This window comes from Patagioenas fasciata, chromosome 7, assembly GCF_037038585.1.
Source record: "Patagioenas fasciata isolate bPatFas1 chromosome 7, bPatFas1.hap1, whole genome shotgun sequence".
NCBI lineage: Eukaryota > Metazoa > Chordata > Aves > Columbiformes > Columbidae > Patagioenas > Patagioenas fasciata.
This window is the reverse complement of record NC_092526.1, coordinates 35,891,964-35,917,249: the sequence shown is the minus strand read 5'-3', so window position 1 is coordinate 35,917,249 and position 25,286 is coordinate 35,891,964. Positions and strand designations below refer to the sequence as shown.

General features: G+C 42.3%; 1 protein-coding gene across 3 annotated transcripts in view; it reads left to right on the top strand.

Annotated features, from left to right (window-relative positions):
- HDAC4 (histone deacetylase 4) overlaps nt 1-25,286 on the top strand; it is a 230,119-nt gene that overhangs the window by 15,032 nt on the left and 189,801 nt on the right. For all 3 annotated transcript variants that reach the window (XM_065840566.2, XM_065840567.2, XM_065840568.2), the window contains exon 2: nt 9,553-9,802. In XM_065840566.2, coding sequence (XP_065696638.1) covers nt 9,781-9,802 — 22 coding nt within the window. In that variant the 5' untranslated portion in view covers nt 9,553-9,780. The remainder of the gene's footprint in view (nt 1-9,552; nt 9,803-25,286) is intronic.

Here is a 25,286-nt window from a genome sequence, read left to right as displayed (position 1 = left end):
TTTTCATACGCTGATGATGAGAGGAGATCAGGTTTTCCCAACAAATAATTAAAAAAAAAAAAAGTTATATTGCACTTTAAAGGCAAAGTTGTATTTCTTTTTTTCTTTTCAATGCAGTATTCTTTATGCTCGTTAATAAAACTTGGGTTTAAGTGATGCCTTGGTTAAGACCCTACGAATAAGAAGACATGCAAATACATAATGTGCTACAGTTATATGCTCTAACGTTTTTTGGCTGTAGGAAAACAGGTACATTAAAAGAAATGGAAGTGTGACACAAGTCCATGAGGACCAGGCTCTGAATTAACTGCATTGCTGTGAGAAGTGCAGTGTTTCGCGAGCAGTATTAGCATCCAGTGTATGAAAGAAGTAATAAGACACATTTGGATTTGTTTTATTCTTTTTCCCCATGCCAAAAAAATTTGGGTATCTGTGTTGCAGATTAAAAAAGCACAAACTGTTGTAATATCTCTCTCTGTGTTGCTATTTTGCAGCGAACAGTAGAGGGCTAAATGTCCCCTAGAAAATGATGCAACTTGTTTGTGGAGACCTTGAGGCATGTTTCTTTTCTGCCAAAGGTCAGAACTTAAAAAGCAGGGTGCTAGTAGGTGGGAATGGCAGTGAGGTTAACATCGAGTGTTTGAGAACGTGCATAATTAAGTTTCTGGTTAAACTTAATGCTGGTTAAAACTAGAATTGTAATGGCAGTTCCAAGAGAAACTTGAGGAAATGTTTTACTAGACAAAAGAATTGCAGGAGTTATGTGACAGGGTTGCTTTAGTGTTCAGACTAAATTATTTTCTTTTGGTAATCAGATAGCATTCAATTAAAAAAAAAAAACCCACTAGACTAACTTTAAACAATGTTTGTTCTTTAAAAAAAAGTCAATATTCTTTTTTCCAAGTTAATTAAGTAATTAACAGTGATTGATGACACATGTACTCAGCTATTTTGTGCTGGTAGACCAGATGGGTTAGGCAGAGCTAGTGACCAGTAATTTTGATTCTTTGTCAGAAAGAACAAGAAGTTCAGATGTGGGCTGTAACAGCTGAAGTACATAAATAGGAAAGGTAAATGTTTTTTCTCTCTGCCTTTCCTTACCTGTATATAAGGATTTGAAAAACAACCCCAGGTAAAGAATTGTGGGTTGTTCGTTTGTAGCAGTTGAGAAAGGGTGAAAATGTGGTTGTCAAGCTGAAGGTTTTCGGTTGCTTCCCATAGCTAATCACATAAAGGTGTCGGGATCCTTTTTTTGGCTATATCAAGTTGTTTTGAAAGAGAAAGGAACATTGTGTGTGTGCGCACAAGCAGGTGAAGAAAACAAGACTGTTTGAAAGCTTCACTATTGAGCAAAGTCTACAGAAAAATGGTGGCTGGATCCATGAACTTTCTATCATGACCTGATTTTTCCCCCTTGGTTCCCCTGAAGGGGAGAGGGTTTGGTGAATACCTTCGGTACAGCACAATGAGGACAGAGAGACCTCAGCGCTACTGAAATGCTATAACGGGACTTTAGTGGTACAATGGTAAGTTTTAAAGTGTTGGGATACATTACAAGTTTTCTGAACTTTAATTTGCGCTAATTGGGGGCGGGGGGGGGGATCTCCTTGTTGAAGGGTTGTGTTTAGATCAGACTCTTGTGGAGTTTGCATGGGGATGCTTCAGTCACTGCAGGGATCTTTATGTCTGCTGGTCACACAAACTCTTCCTGGCACTGAAAAGGCTGTTAAGGGGATTTCGGTTTATAAAAGAATAAACCATTTTTTTATAAGTTCTCAGTCAAGTTTTGATTTTTTTTTCTTCTTGGTGCTTCTGAATTATTGTAGCTCGGGTTATCTACAAGGAGGGAGCAGAGAAATGAGACAGATATTGTCCATAAACTCCCAATATTCCTTTACCTTCTGGCAAGCACTACTTGCAGCTACCTGATTTGAACTCTTTCAAAGGCTGTAATACTAGGATGGAGGAAAAACATGGGATGGGGGAAGAAGAGGGCTTCAGAAAAAGCCGAGACAGTAGATTTTTATAGGTAACTCTGCCCAATTTGTACCGAGTCCTCCAAGGCTTCGGTAGCAGCTGGAACAGGCTCCCGAGGCAGACTTTTATCCTTTCTCCCTCCCACGCGGATCCATCTGTGAGACTGCTTGTTCTTGCTGCTCTTGCTGAGAAACTGGATCGAGCTCAGAAGCATCCTGCTCTTTCAGACCCTCTGCCAAAGTCTTGCTAGTCAAGGAGGGCTCTGTAATCCTGCAAATCTACATATTCCCAGGTTTTACACGCAGTCAGTTGCCTTTCTGAATCTGCAGCTCTTCTACAAGCTGTGTTCCTGCTTGACTCTAAAAAATTTTCCCAAGCTGTTGACCAGTTTAAATTGGAGCTCCCACAGAGCGAAGATGAGGTGGTATTTCCAGATTTGCACAGGTTCCTGAAGATGATCTTTTGTTCAGAGTCTTGGATTACTCATGGGAGGGTTGAGGTCTGCTTGTCATCCGCTTGGTTGTTCCCAAAGCCTTGGTTTTGTTTTGCTGCTGTTGATATTTGAGATACCTGCAACACTGCCTCGACAGCAATACCTGTCGAGGTCTAATAATAGAGGAGATATCAGCAGATCCCCTTGTCAGCAATATTACATACTGCTATTGGTGTGAAATCTGTGGAAATAGAAATAATGTTAATGCTCTTGTGTAGCAGAAGGGCCACAAACTTCTGGGGTTTTGTGGTGTCAACAAGGAGCTCCGAGGTTTTTCATTTTAGGATGTGGAGGCACCTTCAGCTGTAACTGTTGATCGAGCTGGTGCTTGTCACTTCTACGGAAACAGCCTTGTACCCGTGTGTTTTTAGTTTGGGCGAGTGTCTCATAATTTGGGTTTACATGACCAAAGTGCAAGGGCTGCCACCAGGGATCAGTTTGAGCAACAGACTTTATTTTACATGACTGAAAAGGACCTGGGAAAGGCAACCTTACTTAAGGAATCGGCATGCTGTGGGCATTAGTAGTGGTCTGTTTCTTGACAATAAGAAACAAAAGGGTATGAAACCGTAGAAAGCAATTTTCCTTGATTGTTTTTTGTTGAGAATTTCTGCTACACGTAATTAGATTAACTATTTCTATATGAGTTTGCTACCCTTGAATAGCTGTGGGTTAGTTCCCCGTTAATAAAGTAGCTCACAGTTAGTTAATAGCATCTTGCTATTTGTGGCTGTTGTTAATTTTACTTTGTTTTTAATGATGTCTGATGGTGACTTCAGTGCATGTATAGCACTACTTATATTGTAGAGGCTTGCTTAGCAAGCCACTGCCTGAAATAATAGCAGGATTGCTCCAAAAGCAACTACCAGTGACTGTCTAGCAATGTATTATAGCCTTCCCTGAAGAAACTGGGTAAATACAGAGTAGGTATCGGTTATTCTTGAAGTCTTAATGTATATATACTGTAATTTAACACTTAGGACAAATGTGGTTAGAGATTGAATCTCTTTCCAAACGTTATACCATATAAAACCTGTCACAAAGTTAGAACGTGTAGTGTGAGCATACAAGCAATAAATCTTCACAGCATGTATTTGAAAGTGGAAGTTTAAGGGAGAGGCGGAAACACAATATTTGTTCTACTCTAGACTGCCATGTGAGAGTAGCACTTGTAATGGCTGGCATTGAAATGTCAGCATTTGCTAAACAAATGTACTGCGTTTTAATTCCTTGAAGTGCTGGGTAGTGCTTCTGTATTTCTTAGATGGTTAGCACATTTGAATCATCGTGTTGAGCTTCTGGTCTTAAAGGTAGGTACCTCTGGTTTTGCAAGATACGAGCAAGTATGGAAACAAGGATTTCAGTAAAGACGGTGTGCTCTGGTAATAAGGGCTACACTGCTCAGTCTGGATTGGTACTGACTGCGACGGGTACGCACCTAATACACTGTTGGTGAGAAACTATTTGTAACAGCTGGATTAGGTTGGGTTTTCTGTTTAATTTTTAGTTATACAGTTCTAGCTGCAAAGGCTTCAGATACTCAAACTGCTCTCTGTTCTTCTTCCCTGTGGATACCTGAGTGCTGTATAAATACTTCCACCTGCCTCTTCACCCAGGTGTTTTCTTCAGCTTAATGAATGCAGGTGTGCTCACCACTTGTGTGGTAAATAATTAAGAGTTTGGTATGGATTTCAGTGCAATACGGAAAATTAGAAGAAGTAAACTTTATATTTTGGAAGGTGGGACTGTCACATCAGCGTAGGGCAAAGAGCTGAGTTGGTTTGGTGACTGCAGGTGGTTGTGCGGATGGGCCGTGGTGACACTTCTCCGAGATGCTTTCTTGTGAGCCAGTGACTTGTCTCATGGGTTTCCTAGCCTTGTGCAGAAACACTTAAATATTTGTTCTATTTTCTAAGAAATTTGTCCAGTTGCTTTTGGAATTTGGGAAAGCGTTTGGTTTTTCCTGCACCCTGAGTCAGATGTTCTTAGTGCACCTAAGGATGAGCATGTAATGCTCTCTTCTTCAGCTTGCCTCTTGAAGTATATTGTATATTTGGAAATGGAGGGGCGGTGTCCAGATTTACACAAAGTATTAATGATTTTGGAGGAACCTGGGCTAATACAGCAGCACATTTGGTGTTCTGTTGTTATTTTCTCTTGTTGTCATCGTATTCCAGTTGCTCTTCTGTCCACAGCTGGGCATTAAGCCGATGGTGTATCTTGCAGTGCAGCCTGCTACTCCTGCAGTACGTGTTTAGAAACAGAAACACTGTCTACAGACGCTTAAAGCTCTTTGACAGGATGCCTGATTATGTTTAAGGCTTGCAAATATGTTTTCCGGGAGAGTCCTATTTTGAGTACCACTGGAACTGTAGGAAAACCAGCACTTGTGGAAGTGGACAACGCTTGTGAAAATTGGTCTCTTGGGACAGATTCAGCAAAGTTGTATTCTGCTTGAGAAGCAGGAGTGGAAGTTATGTGGAAGAATTGTGTGGTTCCTCGGGACTCCTGCTGCTGTTTCTGTCATCTTGCAAAGCGGTGACTCTGGAATCGTGGTCCCCAGAGAGAAAAATCAACCCAGGAGACTGTTTCACGCTGCCCCTGCTCTAAATAAAGATGCACCGAATCATTTTGTGGTCACAGTAAATTATTTTTTGTTTTCAGACTGCTATATGACTCTCCCTTGTCCCCTCCTCCTTTCATCTATAGATCTTAAATTGGCTGTATGTTATAAACAACCCCTGAAAAGCACAGACAGCTGCCTTTTTTTTTTTTCTGTTTTTCCCTGTGGGTAAAGTTTGGGATCTGTTGTCAAAGGAGAGATTTAATCAATACGCTCCAGCAGAGGCACTGCTGGAGGGCTGTGGGTCTGTGCAAAGCACGTCTGTGCTGCAGCATCGAGTCTTTCACAGGCTGCGTTGCAAGTAGGAATCCAAGCAAGCATCAAGGTGATGTGGTCACTGTCTTTTGTGGAGCACGTGGGATTAAATTTAATGCCGTTTGCCTGTTAATCTTTCCTTCTCCTGCTACAAGGCAGCGTCTTCTGCAAAGCATTTTAGCGGTTAGGGTATGAAAGACAGAGCAGCTTTCACTGGACCTGCAAATAAACTTAACAGCACAGCGCTGTGGGTTGTACGCCTATGACTTACACCATGTTTTGATAGAATGAGTCAGCAGGCAGCGAAGTTTTGTTTAACTGAGGTTTTCAAGTGATCTTGTCAGCTGGCTGGAGTGTTGCCGTCTGGGGATGTTGATGGTATGTGCCCGAGAGGGCCTGCAGATGAAGTGAGGTCATCGATAGCTGGGTATTCTGAAGCAACCAGACTGACTTGGCTGAAAACAATCTTGAAACTTCATCCTCAGGCCAAGATTTTTATCTTGGCTTATGCACCGTAGCAGTTTAAAGTCTGAGAAATAGAGCTTTGTAGATAAAGCTCTACTATAACTGTAATTACGGGTTACTGCACATCTGTACTTGTGACTCGTAGAGTGGCACATCTGGAATGGGCTGAGAAGAGGAAGGTGAGCATTCCTACTGTCAAAACGTTCATATGGCAAAACGTATGGAAATGGGAGCCTGTTGGATTACTTACATCTCTTGTGTATAGGTGGTTTGTTGGCACATATGTTGACCCAACCTGTTGATTAATTTGACACTTTTTTTTTTCTTTATAGCTTCTGGAAGAAGCAATTGAAGCATCACAAAAGTATTTTAAGTAAACTCATCCCTTCCTTGACATAAATGACGAAGGGTCTGCTTGCTGTATTGTTGAGGACCAAATGTGTTGTGTGATGAACTCACTGCTGATAGATGAATAAGAAAAGAGCTAAAATGACCAATAGCACCTTTACTCTAGGGAGGGTGTATAGTTAGAGATGATGGTTTGCTTAGGCACTGAAACAACTGAGAAACAAGGAGCTTTCACTGCAACTGCAGCTTCTTGGTCTATCTCATACTGTATGGTGACTGCAGATATGGAGGCTTGTTATCAGCTGGTGACAAGGAGGTGACAGCACACTCAGGCCGTAGCTGCCTTCTGAGCCTGGGATGTGACGAGGATACAGCTGCAGATGCACCAGCCTGCATGTTTTTAGGGAGCACATGCTCTTGGGCATACCCTGGTAGGAATTGGCTGAAATAAATAGGCACTAATTTGCTCTTCATGCTGGCATTCCAGAGTGTTTTAAAATTCTAGCAGGGACCAGACTCTAAACAATTATCTCGCAAAGCTCGATCACACCAGTGCAGGTGCTCTTGGGCCACCATTTGCGCGTAGGGAAGGACTCCATGTGAAGTGCCAAAGCTGGCATGGTCAGTATGACACCGCTGCTTGTCTGCCAGGAAAATTCACCAGCAGGCAATCATGTGGCTCGTTTGGAGACGGCAGGCAAAGCAAAATGCTCCTGTGGCAGCCGCCGTCTGTCTCTTGTTCTGCTCAGCGCTTCTGACCACGAGCGTGGGGCAGCGGAACCTACGATCCTACTCCCCCCGGAAAAGGGACGTGAGTGAGCTCCCTGTCTGGCCAAAATACTTGAAGTTACTCACGAGAGGATCATGAACAGGTGCTCATCCCCATTGTGTACGGCACGTGTCTGTGTTAGCAGGTGATGCCTGTGGTGGATTTGCTGTTCTTACAGCTGAGATGTGCAGGCCAGAGGTGATCGTCCTTGTCTGCGAAGGCAGTGGAGTAGAACTAAACCAAGCACTTATTATTATTATTAAAATGAGATAGTTTGCTTAGCAAACCCTGTAGACCTCCGAATACCCTAGGCCTTAGGGGTAGGCAGCATTTTGCTTCTCTTAATTTGGGAACAGCTGTTGTGCGATAGTGGCAAAATGACAAACTTGCACAAGAATCGATGCAAACGGGGTCTGAAAGCAACTCTTGACCACTTTGGAAATGTCTCGTTGGACTGCATTGAGATCCATGCAAGCGGTAACTGAAAATAAGATTTTGGTGGAGAAATAAGTTGAGAAATGATTGATGTCTATGTCCTGGGCAGGTCTGTCTTGTTTGTGCTTTATTCGGCTTTCTAAAAGAAATGTAGGAAGTTAATTATTTTTTTAAAGTGTAGGTGAACTGCATCTGTAGTTTGTTCAATGTGAGCATGGTTATTTTGTTGTCTCTCCTCTTCCCAGGCACTAGTGCTGCTAAAACATGCAGAATCTTAATGTTCTAAATTTATCTAAATTTAGATAGACCTTTGGGGGAAGAAGTGGGAATAGGTAAACTGGTGCTACTGTTAAATGGATTTGCTGCTAATGTTTCTGGCCTGTTTCTTTGGGAAATACACATGCATCTTCTCACTGTTCATGTTCTATACTTCATTCTTGCACTGTGAAAAGGAGACAGAAACCTGTTAACTCCATTCCAAATCCTTCTTGTCTACAGCTGAGATTGCTTATGCCATAACATTACCTGCTGCCTTTATTGGTGATAAGTGATAAAGTTTTGCTAATACCTGGTCTAAGCTGACCTGACTCTTCAACAGGATGTGTAATTTAATGGAACTGGAAGAACTTGAACGTTTGGGATGGCGGAGACCTGCAGGGATTAGAAATGACACTGAAGTAATTTCTTCTTGAATTTGCTGCATAACATGAAAGCGTGTGCCAGATCTCTGAAAATGCAAGATATGCAGAGGAACTTGGAGAGTAGTAATGCTGAAACACTTGGGATAGAGAGAAACAGCCTATTGAAGATATATATATATTAATTAGTGAAATACAGCAAGGAAGGCCTCTTTGTTCAACAGCATCTGCTTGGGCGTTATTCTGCAACCTGGGCAAGTGCCATTATAAAGCAGGGCCCATCACAGTTGTCAGTGGTGATATTTAAGTCTTAGACCTGGTTGTGCTGCTTTATTGGAAAGGAACGTGAATATCAGAGCATGATAAGAGTTCTTCCAAGAATAGATGGGACTGCTTGAAACGTGATGGCACAGATAAATTGTGGACAGATGCTCATTGTGCAAGCGGCAGTAGGAGTTACTACGATAATCATCCTCCTCCCAAGGAATATTACTGTCTCTTTGGTCACCACACCCTCAGATCTGATGATTTTTTGGGTGCAGAGAAGGGAAATAACCTGTGGCTGTGAAATATTTCATATAAAGGACACAATTTAAGGTGCCTCGGTAGCCCTAGCTGGTAGCGTGTATCAGCGGCAGGTCTTTCTGTCTATGTATGTTAAAACATAACTCTCCCTGAGGCACCCTACCCGTAAAACATGGCTATTTAAAAATACTGGATGCCACTTGGTATAGTGCCAAAAAAAACCCAGAACCCCCCAAGACTGACCTTCAGGACACCTTGCAGGAGGTTATTTTAGTTAAATGTTGCTCGTTGCATCAGAGTCACCGTCTCTGGGGGCCTCCGAGGTGGGAGTTCCTATAAGCTCTCTAGCGTATCTATTGCTTTGCTATTTTTATTTTTTGGGGGAGGGAGGGGTATACTAGGTTGTAACTCCATTTCCGCCCCCCCCCCCCCCCTTTTCTTCTTTCCTCTAATATACAGCTTAAAAATAATTGGGAACGGTGGATTTTTTTTTTCCCCTGGGGCAGTATGAAGTTGCTTCTTAATAATCTGTTGGAGGCTTGGGCAGAGTGGGAGTGGAATTGATTGTGTGGGGTTTTTTCCTTCCTGGTCCAAGAACCACTTCTTGGCACCATGGCGTTTTTCTTTGGACTTCTTTGGGGAACAGATGCGTGAAGTACAGTTACCACTCATACATATGGCTTTTAAAATATGGAAGCTGTTGGACTGAAGTGGCTTCATATGGTGCTGTTGGAGGATCAGAATTAACATGCAAGTTTGGGTTTTTAAGACTTGTGCAGTTGCAACGTTGTTTTTTTCTTTTTTAATTGTTTATTTATGCTGTTAAATATTAGTCTGCATTTTTAAGGTTATTAAGCAAAATTACATCTGTATCTCTGAAAATTACTCTTTTTGCAGCCTTTAATGCCTAAAATAGTATCCTAGTTTAATCTTTTCTTCAGGGGACAAATATGTTACATAATGTATAATTTAAGACTGTAAATCTTAATTCTCTAATGTAGATGTATTTTTTCTTAAATTGCAGGTTCCCACTTTGAAAGCCATTAGAAGATATTCTGCCACCCTATTGGATTACTTCCTATACAACTCAGCATGCCACTGTGCCCTGGATTTTACAAGGTGGCCATGATTTAATCCCCACTTCCAATTTCCATGTATTGGTGAAGCATTGGAGCTCCTTAGTGCTGCTGTTACTTGCGTGGAAACTCATCTGTCTCGAATCCTGTCTCCAAAGGACTAGACGTTACTAGCAATGAGCTCCCAAAGCCATCCAGGTAAGGGCAAAAGCACTTTAAATCTAGTAATGGCAGCAAAACACCTTGTCTTTGTTGCATGAACTGACTTTTTACTATGTTGACATGATATTTCAGTCCCTCTCGCTATACTACCACTTTGAAACCAGACTGAAGGTGGAGAATTATGTTGCTGTGACCAGAAATTGAGGGAAATATTGCCATTTTAGGTTTCTAATTGTCGCACTACGTATCGCTGAACATCGTAGGTATTTTTTAAGATGTTAAGCAGACGTTTAATTTGTTAAAACTATGCTGATAAGTCTTAATGGTATGTAGCATACTTGTAAGGAATGCTCATGGTTCTGCTGGGGTGTCTTTATTGATACTTAAGAAGACTCTTTTAAAGTACTTCTCAGTAGGAAAGAAAAGTTTTACTGGAAAAAGAGTCAATCGATCCATCTCAGTGTTGTCTGGGGGATTATCCCTAATGTGCCTGGTAATTTAAAACATACGATTCATCACTACAAAATCGCACATTTCTGACTGTCAAGAGGGTCTGTAGATACTCAATCTGCTTTGCAGCTCAAAGTTGTCTCATATATTTGTATTTAGTGGCTTTTGGGTGACTTTGTGTTAGGCAGAGCTGTGTAAGCCTTTGCTTTGGAAGAGAGATTTTAATAGTGCTCTGATCTGCCTGCTTTGACTGTTTGAGTTTATGGTGAAGAAAATGACAAGTAGTCCAACGACAGGGCACATTAAAGTACTTAGCTAACTGTGTCTTTGAGAGATTACTTTTGTGACTTCAGTTTAATCAGTATTGGGTTAACAGTCAAATAAGACTGAAGTGTTAAAAGCCAACTAACAACTCCTAAGACTTCAGGAGCTGCATATATGTGGGGTAAGAATTTTACATTTGCTTCAGAATTACTTCCAGCAGCCCGCTTGTGTTTCTGAGGCTGGGAGCAAAAAATGCTGCAGTAAATGGGGATGTTGCAGTTTACAAGCAGCAGTAGTGAAAACCTGACCCTCGCATAGGAACTGAAATGAGTTTGTAAGTCTGCGAAGTTACTGGTATTATCAAAAAGAAAAATTGTGGTTTCTACTTCCATCATGTAGCAGTCTCTGAGATTCTGAAACTTGCTCCTGGTACCATGGGCAGTTGGGAAGCTGAGCGTGTTTATGTGAGTTGAGTGCGTGTATTTACTCACCTGTGATGCATTTCTTGCAATGTGATGTTTTTCGAGAAATCTGTTCTTCAAATAAGTTGATAGTTTGTGTTGTTGTTTGTTTTTTTTTTTTTTTTTAATACTTTCCCATCTCAAATGTGAGACTGAAGAGCTAATGGCTGCTTGCTTTTTTCTCATTGTGATGGGATAGGTTAAATATGTGCCTGTATTCAAAAAACAACAAACAAACCTGACTTGGTATTGCTTTAGATCTTAAGGAGCAGCTCTCTAGATATGTGGGAAAAGGGGATGACCTCCATAGAATCGTACAATCATTTTGGTTGGAAGCGACCCTCAGGATCATAGAGTCCAACCATAACCCAACTCTAGCAATAAACCATGTCCCTAAGAACCTCATGTAAATGCCTTTTAAACCCCTCCAGGGATGGTGACTCCACCACTGCCCTGGGCAGCCTGTTCCAATGCCTGACAACCCTTTCCGTGAATACTTTTTTCCTGATACCCAATCTAAACCTCCCCATAGTTGGGCTGTCTGTTGATGCTGGAGTGTTGGAAGCCTGCTGCTGATTTGTCTTGTTTTCCTTTACTTCATCTGCTAGCTGCCCCCCCCTTTTTTGGTCTTTTTACTGATTCTGCTACTTTTGCTCGATTTCCATGCTGATGGTATAGCAGGGAGTCACAAAAATGCTAAGGAAAGAAAACAAAGCAGCTGCTTGTGAAAGAAATGTTTCTGTGATGCTAAAAATTGGTTTGCACTGACCTCTTCTACCAGCTGTGTGTGGAGTGGCTCTCACCAAAAAGTCTGATCTGAGCAAAACCTGGGGAAGGGGCAGCTCAGCTGGGTGGCTTTGGATGGGCTTGTGTGACCTGCTGCTGTTCCTACACCTGCTTCACCCTTCTCACCTAAGACCTTAGAGGTGAGGGGTCTGGGAGGGCTCAGAGCTGAAGTTGTGACTACTATAAGAGTGTTTGGTAAAAAATAAAACACTAATAGGGTAAAGTTTTGTCTACTCTTGTAGTCAGCCCTTTCAAACATAAATAAACTGTTGCAGTTTCATTATTTACAAACACAGCTTAGACTTCCTATTGACATTAACCCTTGAAGTGAAGGACAGGTCACAGAAACTCAAGGCCCATCATCACTGGAGATCATTTAAAGGGTGGAAAAAAATTCATAAAACTGAAAAAGTGAAGGAGATGATCTTGTGCTGTTTTCTACAAAATGGTGTTTTGCAGTTAGGCTTTGTATGAAAACATTTTTGAACAGTGTCAACATCTACAAACTCTTATTTCTTATGAAATGTCTATGAGAAATTCTCCCTGTGCCCTTTCTAGGCATTGGGTTCTTATTTTGGTTGTATTTTCAAGTGTTGGGTTGAAATTCTACAGTTTATCATGATGGCTTTTTACCCCAGCTTATGCTGTGATTTTCTTACTGCTTGTTTCTCTTTTAGAGTCAGTTTTATACTAATTGGTAGAAATATTTTCCAAAGCTTGCCAAAGATGACATCTAGACTTCTCATGTCAGTTATGATAGCTGTTTTGATTATATGGCTACAGGTAACTATGACTAATGATGTGCATTGTTTAAGGGAAGGCTCTGGCTTAACTCAAGAGCCTATTAAACCTCGCTTCAGTGGATACAAACTTTCTTCTCTAATCTTCTCCAAACCTATTGCTAATGGGATCTTGTAGAAACAGTGCCATAAAATTGTTGCAGCGTAGGTGAATGAAAGTGGTTTGGTGTTTTTCCTTTTCTTCCGCTCTCCAAAACTCTCGTGTGAGAAATGTTGGGTACTGAAGGCTTCTCACTGAACAAGGTGAAAATTTCGAGAAGATTAAGTTGTCTAAGAAAAGTATGACTTCTACCCCATCATTCTTCCCCCATTACTGCCACTTCTGTTGTTCTGTTTTGGAGTAAGCTTTCTCAGAGAATAAGAAATAACTTTTGGAGAAGTAAGAATACCCATGTGGGAGAAGTTAATCCTCAAGAACTGCAAATGTGTAAGTCAATCTGTCTTGAGCCCTAGACACAGGTTAAAGACCTTGACCCTTGTTTTCTGGGTCAAAGGCTCTCTCTGCAGTCTATCACTTGAGCTTTGGGTTAAGACCAGCAGGTTTTGTGAGCTTAATTTGCCACAGAATCTCATGTGGGTGCACAGCGTGCGTGAGGAGCAGGAGAAGCAGGTGGGCTGATGGTGCTTGTGGCAAGAGGGACAAGGTGTGCCCATCATGGCTTGGGACCCACCGCTTTGGAGGAACGACCGTCTCCCTAGAGGTGTCGGTAGGTTTTATGGATTCCCGGGCAGGAATGGGAGCCACTTTGGGTGGAAATGCAGGACAGGGAGGGTGGGGTGGCAGGAGGACAGGCTTTCCCTGCGGTGTGGGAGGATGAAGCTGCACAGACCTGATCAAGACAAAGCTCTGGGGCATCGTGTGCCCTTTGGCTTTGGGCAGAGGGGCCGCCGCTTCTTCCAGTGCTGAAACAAAGTTGGAAAAATAAAGCTGAAATGGTGCTATAAAAGAGCAAGTTGCTGCAAAGGATAATTAAGAAAATTAGGCTAATTAAGATAACATGTCGGATTAAGACAGTGCTTGGCGGGGGGGCAGGGGAAAGCATGTTTAGTTTCACTTCTTAACCTGTTACGTTGCCCACAGTTTAAAGCTACCGTATGTAACCTGTGGTGCTGATGCTGCTCGTCTTACCCAGACTGGCTGGGTTGTGAGTATGTCTGGGGTTTATTTTTTGCTTTTATTGATCTTAAAAGATTCCTTGCCGTCACCTTCTACCTTCCACCTTAATTTTCAGTGGCTTGAATTTTGCTATCACTTGGTTCTTTAATCAGTAAATATTGTTCTGCTGATACTAGTTACACATAAAGATCCATTTAAAAAACCAAAACACTTGAAGTTAATCACCCAACTGATTTGTATTTGTTTAAGGTTCACTTTCCTTTGTAAAAGCTGAAAATCTCCATGTTCAATGAAGCATTTTGTTTATGAAATGTTATCTTACAGGAATTAGCCAGTCTGATTGCGAATGCTATATTCTTTCTTCAGAGCTACTCTTGTGGAGATGCAAATTTTATTTACATTTTGAAATGCTGAATGTTGTGATAATTAGGAATATTGAAGTTTAAGAATGAGCTGGAAGAATCTGTAGCAGCATCATTAAGACTCAGAGGAGGTACCAGAAAAGGCAGAAAGCTTCTTGATCATATAGCGCTGGGAAAACGAGTTAGCAAGTCATGTGCTGCGATTTGCTAGATTGATAAGTGCTTTTGTACGATGTCTTATCTGCCGAGTGCAAGAAGCCGCTCTCCTTTCACGCTCTGTGGCCCAGTGAGGCATGGAAAGCCATTTCGAGCAGTATATGTAAGAGCTTTCCCTGTTAGTCTCTCAAACATTTTGCACCATCCAATAAATATTTGATGTGTTCTCTTTTTAAAGATTAAGAAGTTTCTGCGGAGACGCTTTAAATGACACTGACCTACTTTCTGGCAGTAATGAGTCTGTTTCTGTAAGTTATCCGGGGGGCAAGAGCATTCTATCAATAAATATAAGGACTAGAGGAGTAAATTCCAGTCCTCCTTCTGCGGGGCTGGGGTACAACTGATTCTGGAAGAACATGGTGTATCCCTCCTTCCTCCTGCCCATGGCTGAATCATTCTAGGCTGGGTATTCAGGCTCCTGTTTACACGTAAAATGCTACTAGCAGTTATCCTTTCCAGCAGTAGGGAAAGCATCGAGGTCATGGAATAGGAACTCGGTAGTAAGAGCTACCGCTGTGGCCTGGAGCCATCACCCTGAGCAGTCTGGTCTCCCAGGTTTGGGAAAGAGTTGGAGGTTGGTTGAGAAGTAAACTCAGCAACAAGACCTGGCAGTAAGAAGCTTTAGTTTGAAGAGCTGCAAACCCTTGCGGATGGGAACTGGGCACGTCTCCGTTTTCTTTCTTCAACCTATGACAGAATCCCCACTCCACCTCTGTTCTCATTCTTACACACATGTGAGCTGAGCCTGTCCTCGATTTCCTCTAAGAACAGTATCATTTTGAAGACTTTGAAAGTTTAAGGCTGCTACCGTGAAACCTGTGAAGTTTTCACTTTCTAGAGCATCAAATAGTTGAAGCTTTCTATACAGGGTTTTTATTGTACCCTTTAAAGAGGAGAATTGTTTTGTGCTTCAGCTTGGGGTTCAAGTTGAAGTTCCTTCTAGGTCAGTGTCCCTGCTAAGTACGTTCTTCTCATTTCTACTTTTTCTTTAAATGCAGTTCTTGCACTTTGGAATTCTTTAAAAGCCTGTTTCTGAAGTAAGTTTTTTAGCCTATGATATATCCTGCAGTGCAAAGATGAGAAGCAGGTACTTATAATGAGAGGCAGAGAACTCTGAATTATTTTGAGTGAGGCACAGGGTAGGAAAAGGGTACAAAAAGATTGTACTTTAAAGTCTTTAAAAGTTGGAGATAGTCCCTGAGACCTTGCATCTCACTTGGAAAGGAGAGAAACCTTTTTCTATATGGCTACTGCATTTGTGTTATTTGCTTTTGGTCAACCTCAGTTTGACCCATACCTTACCACATGTATACTTCCCTAAATTAAATTTGTTAGTGGACTGCAACGAGGAGTATATTCTCAGCTTTTATTCTGAATTATTCAGCTTGTCTTATTCGCTCCAGGCTCTCACTCTGTTGAGGCATGTTTGTGCACCTTTGATGTGGTCAGATCAATTAGGACAGAGCTGATGTTGAAGGAACGTTTCAGTCATCCCACTGATTTGAAAAGTGATTCAAGAGCAGGGACAGAAAATCCATTTATTCTCAGACGGATGTTAGCCATACGTGGCATTTTTCATCCTTTATGTCTAAGAATTTGGCCGTCTGGATACCTGTACTTTGACAGGTACTGCTTACTCACTGCAAAAGAAAAAGAATTGCCTTATTTTTTAGAGCTCTTGGGCAAAAGCTTTTGGACTTCTCTTTTTTAAGAAGTTTTCATATTGTTGGGTTGGGGATAAGAGTGGAGACACAACTGCAATCATGTTTCTTCTTTTAGGGTGTTCTTTAGTGTGGTGTTTTTTTTTTTTTTTCCATCTCTCAGCATCTGTAGAAACTGAGTTTAAAATCAGAAACTAGCCAGCAGTGACTGAACATGGACTACCTTCACAGGTCCCTTTCCCCACACAGGTTGCAATATACCATGAATTTCCCCTCACCCTTTTTTCTCTTCTATTTAGGCTGTTAAGCAAGAAGGGCCTGTGAAGTGCTCTGACACCTGCAAAGTTTGAGGTACCAAGTGTAGTGATCAAAAAGTCTGGATAAAGTGCAGAATACTTTCCTTAGCCAACCTTTTTTGTCATCAGTTACCGGGGAAAATTAGATGCTTTACCTGCAGTGCCCTTGTTTGCTTTGAAATATTCAACAGCTCTTAGTGTCCCTCCTGGGAACTACTGTCACACTTTGGCTAAATGATGTTTGATAGACTGATGTGCTGAAATGTTGAAGGAAATTTTCATCTTTTCGAAAGGATGAAGCTAATATTAAACTTTCCACCTATTGGAAGCTGAATTACATACAGAAAAATACTCGTGGGCTTTTTTGAGATCCTTCTGTCTCTGATCTTGTTCAAACTGAACTAAGTTGAGATTGCTTATTATCTTCTTTCAAACAAAACAAATACGTGCTGACTGACTGTAGCAATTTAGGAATTTATTTTTTTTTCTTGAAAAAAAGCATGATTCAAGCTTAATTTTTAAATGATTCAAGAACAGATAAGTGGTCTTTAAAAGCCCTGCAGGACTAGACCGTATCCAGCAAAACCCTGGAAAGTGTTTAACTTCCCTAAGGGTGGTACAATGCATCCATCTGACTGTGAAGGACTTTCCCTGTCCACCCACATCTCTGGAGAAACTCTACTTGAAGGTACCACGGGTGCCACCAGTTTTTCTGGATGTTATCACAAGCCTGTGAAATGGGGTGCAATGGAGCATTGTTAATCCTCCTTTGAACCCCAGCAGCACAGGCTTTGCCAGGGAATCCACAGACTAGACTTAACTTTTCCTGTGTTTGTATCTGGTCTGTCCAACTTTGTTGTAGCAACATCAGATTGGTTTTGAAGGTCTGAATTGCGGAGTCTGAGTGGATTCTGCAAGGCTGTGCAAGGTTTCCCAGCTATCTGGGAAAGAGGATAAGAACAAGTGAGATTGTGGCAACAGCCGTTAATATATCCTCTCAACCTCTAGTCACATGTGACTCAGAGTGTTCTGGGGGCTGAACACGGTCAATTTTACTTATTGGTCCTTTTTTTCTGTTCTGTCATCTGCCCAGTTGCTTTTTGAAGCTGCTGAAGCCTAGACATTTGCAGGGAATTGCGCAGTTGGACCTTACTGCATGAGGATCGTTGGGTTGTGTTCTTCTGCTTCAGAGCTTGTGCAGCTGAAATCGGTGTTTTTGAGGGTCTGCTGCCTTCCACACCACTGAGGAGTGCAGTGGTGGCATCTGAGCTCTTCACTGTAAGCACCAGAGCTGGGTTCTGGGATACTGGTGGAGATAACCTGTATGAAACTCTTCCATCAGTTCTGTTTTGCACTTTTTTGGTTGTACCAAAGACTGAATAATCCCAGCACTGAAAAAAAAAATAATAAAATCCTTGTGTGTTGATACTTGTTGACTTGAACATGAGCATGTAGGATTTTGCCAGTGGTACCTTCTCCTAAGGATGGGAAACTCTCCCTGTGCTGCAGCTGGGCTCTGTGGTGGGGCTGGGATCAGGATGTTGGAGAAATGACAGACGAATTGAAAGAAATCATTTAAAAAAAAATAAAATCCTTACCCTTTCACTATTCAAGATTCTATGTACTCACTTTGTTTGTAGCTGTTGTGTTGCCAAACCACATAAATAGCTTTACAGGGAAAACTGGAATAGGAGTGAGGTCCAGTTTGTGAGCTTTGAACTGTGGGCCTTGGCTTTGAGTACTCATTTTGTTCTAAAAGGTGGATGCTGTAGCTGTGTGACCCCATCAGCCGTCAGGTAATACCAAGGAACCTTGGGGTTTGCTGTCTTCTCTTGGCAGCGTATTCACTGCATTGTGTATTTTGAATTTTGTTTTGATAGATGTTGCTGTCCATGAACTCCTGTGTAATGACACTTTGCTGTCAGGTTTCACCTCCTGATCGATAGGCTGGGATCAATGCAGTTACTTGTACGTGCGGTCGCTTAGGTACGTAGCTGGTCAAGCTGGGAAATAGGTGATGCCCCTTGAGTTAGTTTATCTGTTGAGACACCAGAGGGCTTTTTTTTTTTTTAACTACTCTTATAAAGTTGATTCCAGTATTTTTGATCAATTGACACATTTTTAGGCAGAAAATTCTTAAAACCTGGTGATTTTAAGGTAATCCACGGAGAAGGATTTTTTGCTATTCTGTTTCAGTGTTTACAACTTGTACTTTGCAGTTAATTTTCCCTTTAATTGTGACACTTATTTTATGCTGGCTGTTTTACACGTCTTAGTTTAAAGGCTTTTTTTCACACTGGTGTGCTCCTGTTTTATACAATGCTGGAGCTGCCCTTGTGGGAAAACATAAAAGCCTGAACTAGTCCAAGCTAATACCCCTCTCTGGTGAAAAATAACCCAGAACAATAAGAAGACCAGAGCTCATATACCAAACTCCGATTGTCCATCCAAGTATTGAATCTTTGACATCTGTCACTTTAGGAAAAAATCTCTGAAACTTCCAAGTACTTGCTTTATTCTAAATAAGGTACCACTAGTCTCACACAACCTTTGCCAGAGAAGGCATGTGATCCTTTCAGCTTAACAAACCGAGAAGAAGGGCTTTGGCATCTGTTCCCTGCCAGCAGCAAGTATCTGATTGGCATTAGATTTTTTTTTCTTTTCTTTTTTTTCCCTCCTTTTTTCTCCTGTTTCCAGCAGGTGGAAGGGAAGGCCTGTTCTGCATGCTCGTAACTCTTGACAGGTTTATCGTGATGGCTTCTTGGCAGGTAGGGGTGATGCTGTTCGTTCAGTCTGCCTGGAAGATTCTTGGCTTTTTTCTTTAAGGTGTAGCTTCATGCAGTAGTTTGTTTTTTTTCAAATAGGTCATAGGACTTTTGCCTGTGGTTTACTTATTTGTATCCAGAATTGCAGTAGGTAAAGCCAGTGACCAACTCGCAGGGTCAATACACCTGAATCACCACGTCCACCTCCCCAAATGCATTTGAGACAGGGTGATCTGAACAAACGTACCATCAGTTTATGCTGACAGAGGTTTGGGAACACTCTGGATTGGTCTTCTCGTGCGTTTCTTTTTCACAAGGAAAGGTATGTATAATAGATCTGTTTGGGCACTGGATTCTTGTTCCAAAGCCTTTCTAAAGGAACTGCTATGTGAAAATTGCCCTTTTAATTTTTGTTCTTTTATTTAACATTTTGTTTTATTTTGGTTTGGATTCTTTTGATTGCATTTGTCCTGCAAGACTTCAACTTGTCGTTTTTAGCTGTTCACTGAAGCACTTTCTAACCGGGTGCTTAAAGAGAATTCCTCCTCCTCCACTGATTAATTTCTGGCATGGAGCATGAAACAGCTCTTGCGTCAATAAATCGTCACAACCTTTGCTTGTTTCTGTCAGCGAAATACAGTTGGACTCTAACATGCCCCAAAGTAGGCCAGAGGTTGCTAATTTTGCAGCTGCAAAGTGGTCAAGTCCAGGAGAGCACCGGTGATGTGTGTGCTTGAGGGGGTGTCAGAGCTGCTGCGTTTCGGGTTACAAGTTGCACATCTTTCCCCCCGCATTAATTTTATAGCTGTGGAATTGTATTTTATATAAAAAGATACTGTTTTACAACTTAGAGGATAATGTTTTTAGGTGCCTTTGTGTAATTTACTAGAATGAAAGTGTGCATTTTTAATACCTATGAGCAAATGCCTTTCTTGCCGTACCTCCGTTGCTTGGGTGATGTCTGTGCTAGTTGTGAAATGCCGATCGCCAGACTGTGTTACCTTGGTACGCCAGGCTTTGCTGATGTCTTCAGTGAACTCGAGTGCTCCTCACACCTATTTACCTCTTGCTGTCCTGGTACGTATCAACTGTTTCACAGCTCGGCTGCTGCAATCCCCTGCTACCTGCAGGTTGTCACATTGGGCATGCAGCCGAGCTCAGAAGAGCATCTCTGATGGTTCACGGCTGTTCCTGCTCCATGATCTTTGGAGGGGCTGCTGAGTGAGCCTGAGACCTCGTTGCACTTCATCTCTGGTCACTTGGGAAGGCTCGCTTTTGAACTGGTTGCTTTTTTTTTTATTCTTCTGGTAATCCTGCAAAGCAGAACTGGTGTTTGCTTTTGTAGGGAGAATACAGATAGTGTTGCACAAAAGAACGGGATGTTTTAGGGATAGTTGCATGAAGTAACTGGGCAACAGTTACTTGGTCTTTAGATGTTCTAGCAATCTGATGAAAGAAACTTTCTACAAAGCCATTTGCTTGAACAACTGTAGTTGTGCAAACCATGCACTGAATGCTTCAAGAAATGCAAGGTAAGAAACCTGGTAAATGACTTAGGAGATTTTAAAGATAGGGCAGAGCTTAATTTTTGGGAAATGTCTGTATTTATTGGGTAGGAGGAAGAAAACTTGGATTTAATTGCAAGGATGACAGCACATTTAAAGAGTGGCATTCTTGAATTCTTGAATGGCATTCTTGAAATGTGCTGTCATCCTTGCTACCTGTGTGCCTGTTGCAGGTAAGAGATCCAGTTGCAAGCCTCATTTTAGAAGAAGGAAAAAAAGAATTACAACAGGAGTAAAGCAAATACTCATCACCCATCTTCAAGTTGCTTTTCTGTTGCAAGAAGCGGTGTAAGGTGTTTCTGTTTTTCTCTGAGTGAAGTAAAATCCTTCTCTCCATAAGTTTACTATTGCTGGTATGGTAGAAATGACTCAGTACTGTGAAATGTTGTCCTGCTGATTAAGGCACACTAACAAAATGTGTATAAGTGATGGACATAGATTTAAAGTGTTTTTTACCCCATCACAAGAGCAGCTGCAGTCCGACTCTTCAGAGTCAGTCTTTCTGTGTTTTGATTCCTGTAGAGAAGCTTGAGGAAGCTGCTCAAGAGGCTGAAATGATCCATGTGCAGCTGCTCATCAGCACGAATCAGAGGTTGGGATGAAACCTGCCAGTTCTCCGACACTCCATCGGTTTCTGCTTGGAGAATGCCCTCGTGAAACAGCCTGTTGGGTCTTTCTGGAAGCATCTTCCTCCTCCCACTTGCATCACCGTACCAGTGCCCCCACAGCTCCCTACCTGTAAATTGAGTAGTTGAGCAAACATGAGGGACCAAATAGCAGAGAAATGTTAAGAATATTTCTGCAGTTTAGGTGTATGTTCTTTTTTCATTCTCATAATCTGTGTCTAAACAGAAACAAAAACTGCTGGGGCCGATGGGGGGGGAAATTCCTAGGCATCCCACTCCTGGATGAAAGCTTTTGAAGTTATTTTTGCCGATTTTGAGAAAGCAGCTGTAGCAGCTATCAAACAAACTGTTTGTTTCACAATAAACCTGCGTAAATATTATTTCTGTCCTTTGAAAAACAATCTGTTGATCCTAATGCCCGTGTCAGCCAACTGCGCGCAGGAGGAAGCCCGAAAGGGCAAGCCCTCCTGTGATTTGTATCTTTAATTACTTCCAGAGAAATAATACCTGTCTATTTGATGAGAAAAACTGTCCACTTAAAGTCAACTTTTGTTGCCTGAAAGTGTGGCCTGTTCTTAGCTCCAAGTAGGGATTTGACAAGCTCTGTCTTTTCTAGTACAAGAACATTGATCTTGTGCCAAGTGTTGGAGTTACAGCATCCATGTCTCCCCTTTTTCTTCCTCCTCCTCTCTTTTAGGTGTAAAGTAATATTCATAAAGAGATGTACATGTTTTGGTCAAGTTTAATGAGTATGTGCAGAAAATGTTTCCCCTCCCTCCCATTTTTTCCTATTAGAGCTTGAATCTTGAGAATGAATATATGTCTTTAAAAATATTTCACTATATAATTTGTGTAGTCCTAATCTGAGATGTGCCTGGTGGTGCCAGAGAAGGCACAAGTTGTTGAACATTGAAGGAAAAGGTGGTAGTATCACCGTATCTTTTTGACAGTCGCTTGTCCATACCTGTATTGGTGTGCAGACTGTGTGTGCTTTTCCTTCTTTTAATTCTAAAGTCAGCTGGCGGTAGTTATGCTTTTGTGCTGTTCCTGTAGTGAGAGTCTGTGTCTAGGCTGAATTGGAGGATCTTGGCAGAAAGTGGTTGCTCAGGAGTACATGATGCTGTCCGACTGTAACAAGGCGGTTTTGAGTTGGCTCAGGGATGTGGGGTTCTGTGTGTTCATGTGTGCATATATATATATATATGTCTGTCCTAACTCTGCTTTTGTTATTAAAGCTTGACTTTGTCAAGGATTCCTTTGTTGAAGTTGATTATGGGGTCACCTTTTGGTTCGGATACCACTTCTGCAGTGGATGCAGATCGGCTCCTGTTCACTAGTGCACGTGATGCTGCTGTGTGGCCACTTGTCTGTCTGTCCAGGTTCCTCCCGTCCAAACTGGCGAACGTTTATTCCTTAGGGCTGTGTTTGACTCGGGCTGTGATTTTCTGCAGCGTGATATTGGATCAGGGTGTTGTACTCTGCTCATCATCACACACACACTCATTTTCCCTGTTTCAGATGTCTGACATACCTTTAAATAAATGAGGCATCAGTGTGGCGTGGTATGGATGATAAGTGATGCTGGGCTAAATACAGACTTCCGAATTGTTGAGTAAAGCTGTGTGTTAAGTCAAGGTGTGCTTTTCTTTTCCTTTTCCCTGGGAACTGGTCACTAAGGAACTGGAGATTAAATACCCACACTAATCCGGGTGAGACATGTCGTGGTTGTTTCTCTCCGAGGAGGTGAGGGTTGGTTCTGGGAGCTTTCTGGGCTGCTGTTTGAGCAGGGATGGAGGGTCCCCATGTCTGGCTGTTACCCGTTGAGTTGTCTCTTTGAGTCCCTTCGTGCCTGAGGTCCCACGAGGTGACCTCTGAGGAGTTGCCACTGCAGCATCAGCTTCACCAGTGCTCATTGTTTGAGCATCCAGCGTGTTGGCAGAGCCCATCACAGCATGCACAGAGTGTGACAGGATGCATATAGCAACATCTTACATATTTTTGGGTTTGGCCAGCTAGACGCCATCTGTAGAAACACCAGCCTTGGTAAAATTTAGACTGGAGAAGCAAGTTAAAACTGGGCAAACACAGTGTCACCTTTGCCTAGTCATTGAGTTAGTAATGCTTTGGGAGCGCTGGTGTCAGAGTAAGATAGATGACACTGCTGCTGCATAGATGCTTTCATGCAAAACCAGTCCTTATTCTCCTGGTTGTTGTCCTGCTAAAGCTGCAATACCTGTCAGACCCTCAGCAGCTCCTCAATACTGAGCTGGAGGGAGGGCAGCCCCCAGCAACCCACCCATTGATTGGGACTTTTAGCAGGAGCAAGGGGCCTTTGTAGCCTAAAACCATATCAGTTTCCTTCCTCTGGGCGAACCCTCCCTCCTGGGGAAGGTGAGCTGGGAGCAGGGCTGGCACAAAGGAGTGCGATTGTCGTGTTTTGCTTCGCTTTTCGAGCTCCAGAAGCCCATGGAACTCTGCAGGAGGAGCTTGTTTTTGTATTCGAATTATGATGCTTGTAGTTGGTTTAGACACAGACGTACTTGTGGCTTTAGCAAGGGAAAGTATGAGACGTCGTTGTTGAAAGATTATTTTTGTTGTGCTAGAAACTCTGTTTTTGCTATGGTAAGAAACAAGTATGGGAGTATTTCTTTTGAACTGTAGTAGCTTCCTCCCCAGCCCCCCAGTATCTTAAATGGGAATTATTTTGCCCAAAGAAATAAGTAGTGTTTAGAAACTATTATCAGTGAGATTGTAACTGGCTCTTATTTTACAAGAGGCAGAATGCTTGGTATTCGCTCTCTTAATAGTTGGGGTTTTTTACTGTTTTCCTGCAAGACTGCATTTTCATCGTCTGTGGGCTTGACTGTATTTGTCACGTTTGCAAGTTGTTCATAACATCCTGGTTTGTCAATATATTAATCATATTGGGAAATTTTAAGTGATTTATCAGCTTAGATCCACTTTATTTACCACTCTGCCACTTCCAAGTTACTAATTTTGCTGACTAAGCTGTGCAGAGGGTACCTTTGTGCACAGGGAAGATGCAGGGAGGAAAACTCGGACCAGCGTGTTTTCTCCTCCCTCCTCCTCCCGCATTGAAACTAGTGGAGCCTGCTGGACACTTTCACTGCTTCCTTTAATTAGAAAGTTTCTGACTTGGAGCTTCCACAAAACGTGATTCATGTGTTAGATGCAGTCAGAGGTGTTTGAGTTGTGCGGCTCTTCAGCACGACCGAAGCAGAAAATAAATGCAACTCTTTTTTTTCCCTCACTGGTATTGGACTTGTGAAATGCTGCTGTGGACCTCTTTCCAGGATGATGAACACTGAAACATCTAATTGTGGATGAGTCTCTCGTTCCAAGCATCACATGCTTTCTGATACGTGGTGCGGATTCTTCAGACCGCTGACCTTTGCAGAGCGCCCTTGGCTGTGCCAGCAGAGAAGCACGCTGGCAGCTTGAAGATGTTTTGTCTGGCCTTTGAGCAGAAGCAAAAACTTATTGCTGGTGGAAACAGATGAGATGGCAGAAAATGCAGCGTGTGCCGAGGTTTTGGATGTCTGGCATTGTCTGATGGTGATCGGCCGTGGCAGTTTGTTCTGTGTTGAAAGGTGACGTTAATGTTGAAAGCTCGGGGGGGTTGAGCACAAATCGGGCAGTCGTTTTGAAAGCTGTGTTGTCAGCCGTGGTTTGCTGGCCACATGCAGCCCTTTATTAATTGGACTGTCCTATAAATAAGCAGCTGGATGCAGCCTTACACACGCAACTCCTTGCAACGCTGCTGCGCCGGGGTAGAGCAGCCAGATGTCACAACTCGCTCCTGATTGCGCTCAGCACGTAAAGCTACGGGAGGAGAACACCTACAGCTCTGGAAGACACAATAGCTGAGTGGAGGGAGCTGGGGGTGATGCGTGTGAAGGATGTGTGATTTGTGATACCGGAGGCTTAAAGGCAAAAATAGCATCATTTGTAATAGTAAAAGTGAAGGCTTCTGCACTACGCCCTTGCATTCTGCCAGCCTGTAATGAATGGAGGAGTAGTTTGCTTACAGATGACAAGCAGGAATGAATAAGCGCTTAAAATTTTGGTGCTGAAGAAACAGCTTTTTCATCTTGGCCTGCAAGGAAGTCAGAGCTGTGTAGCCCCTTTTC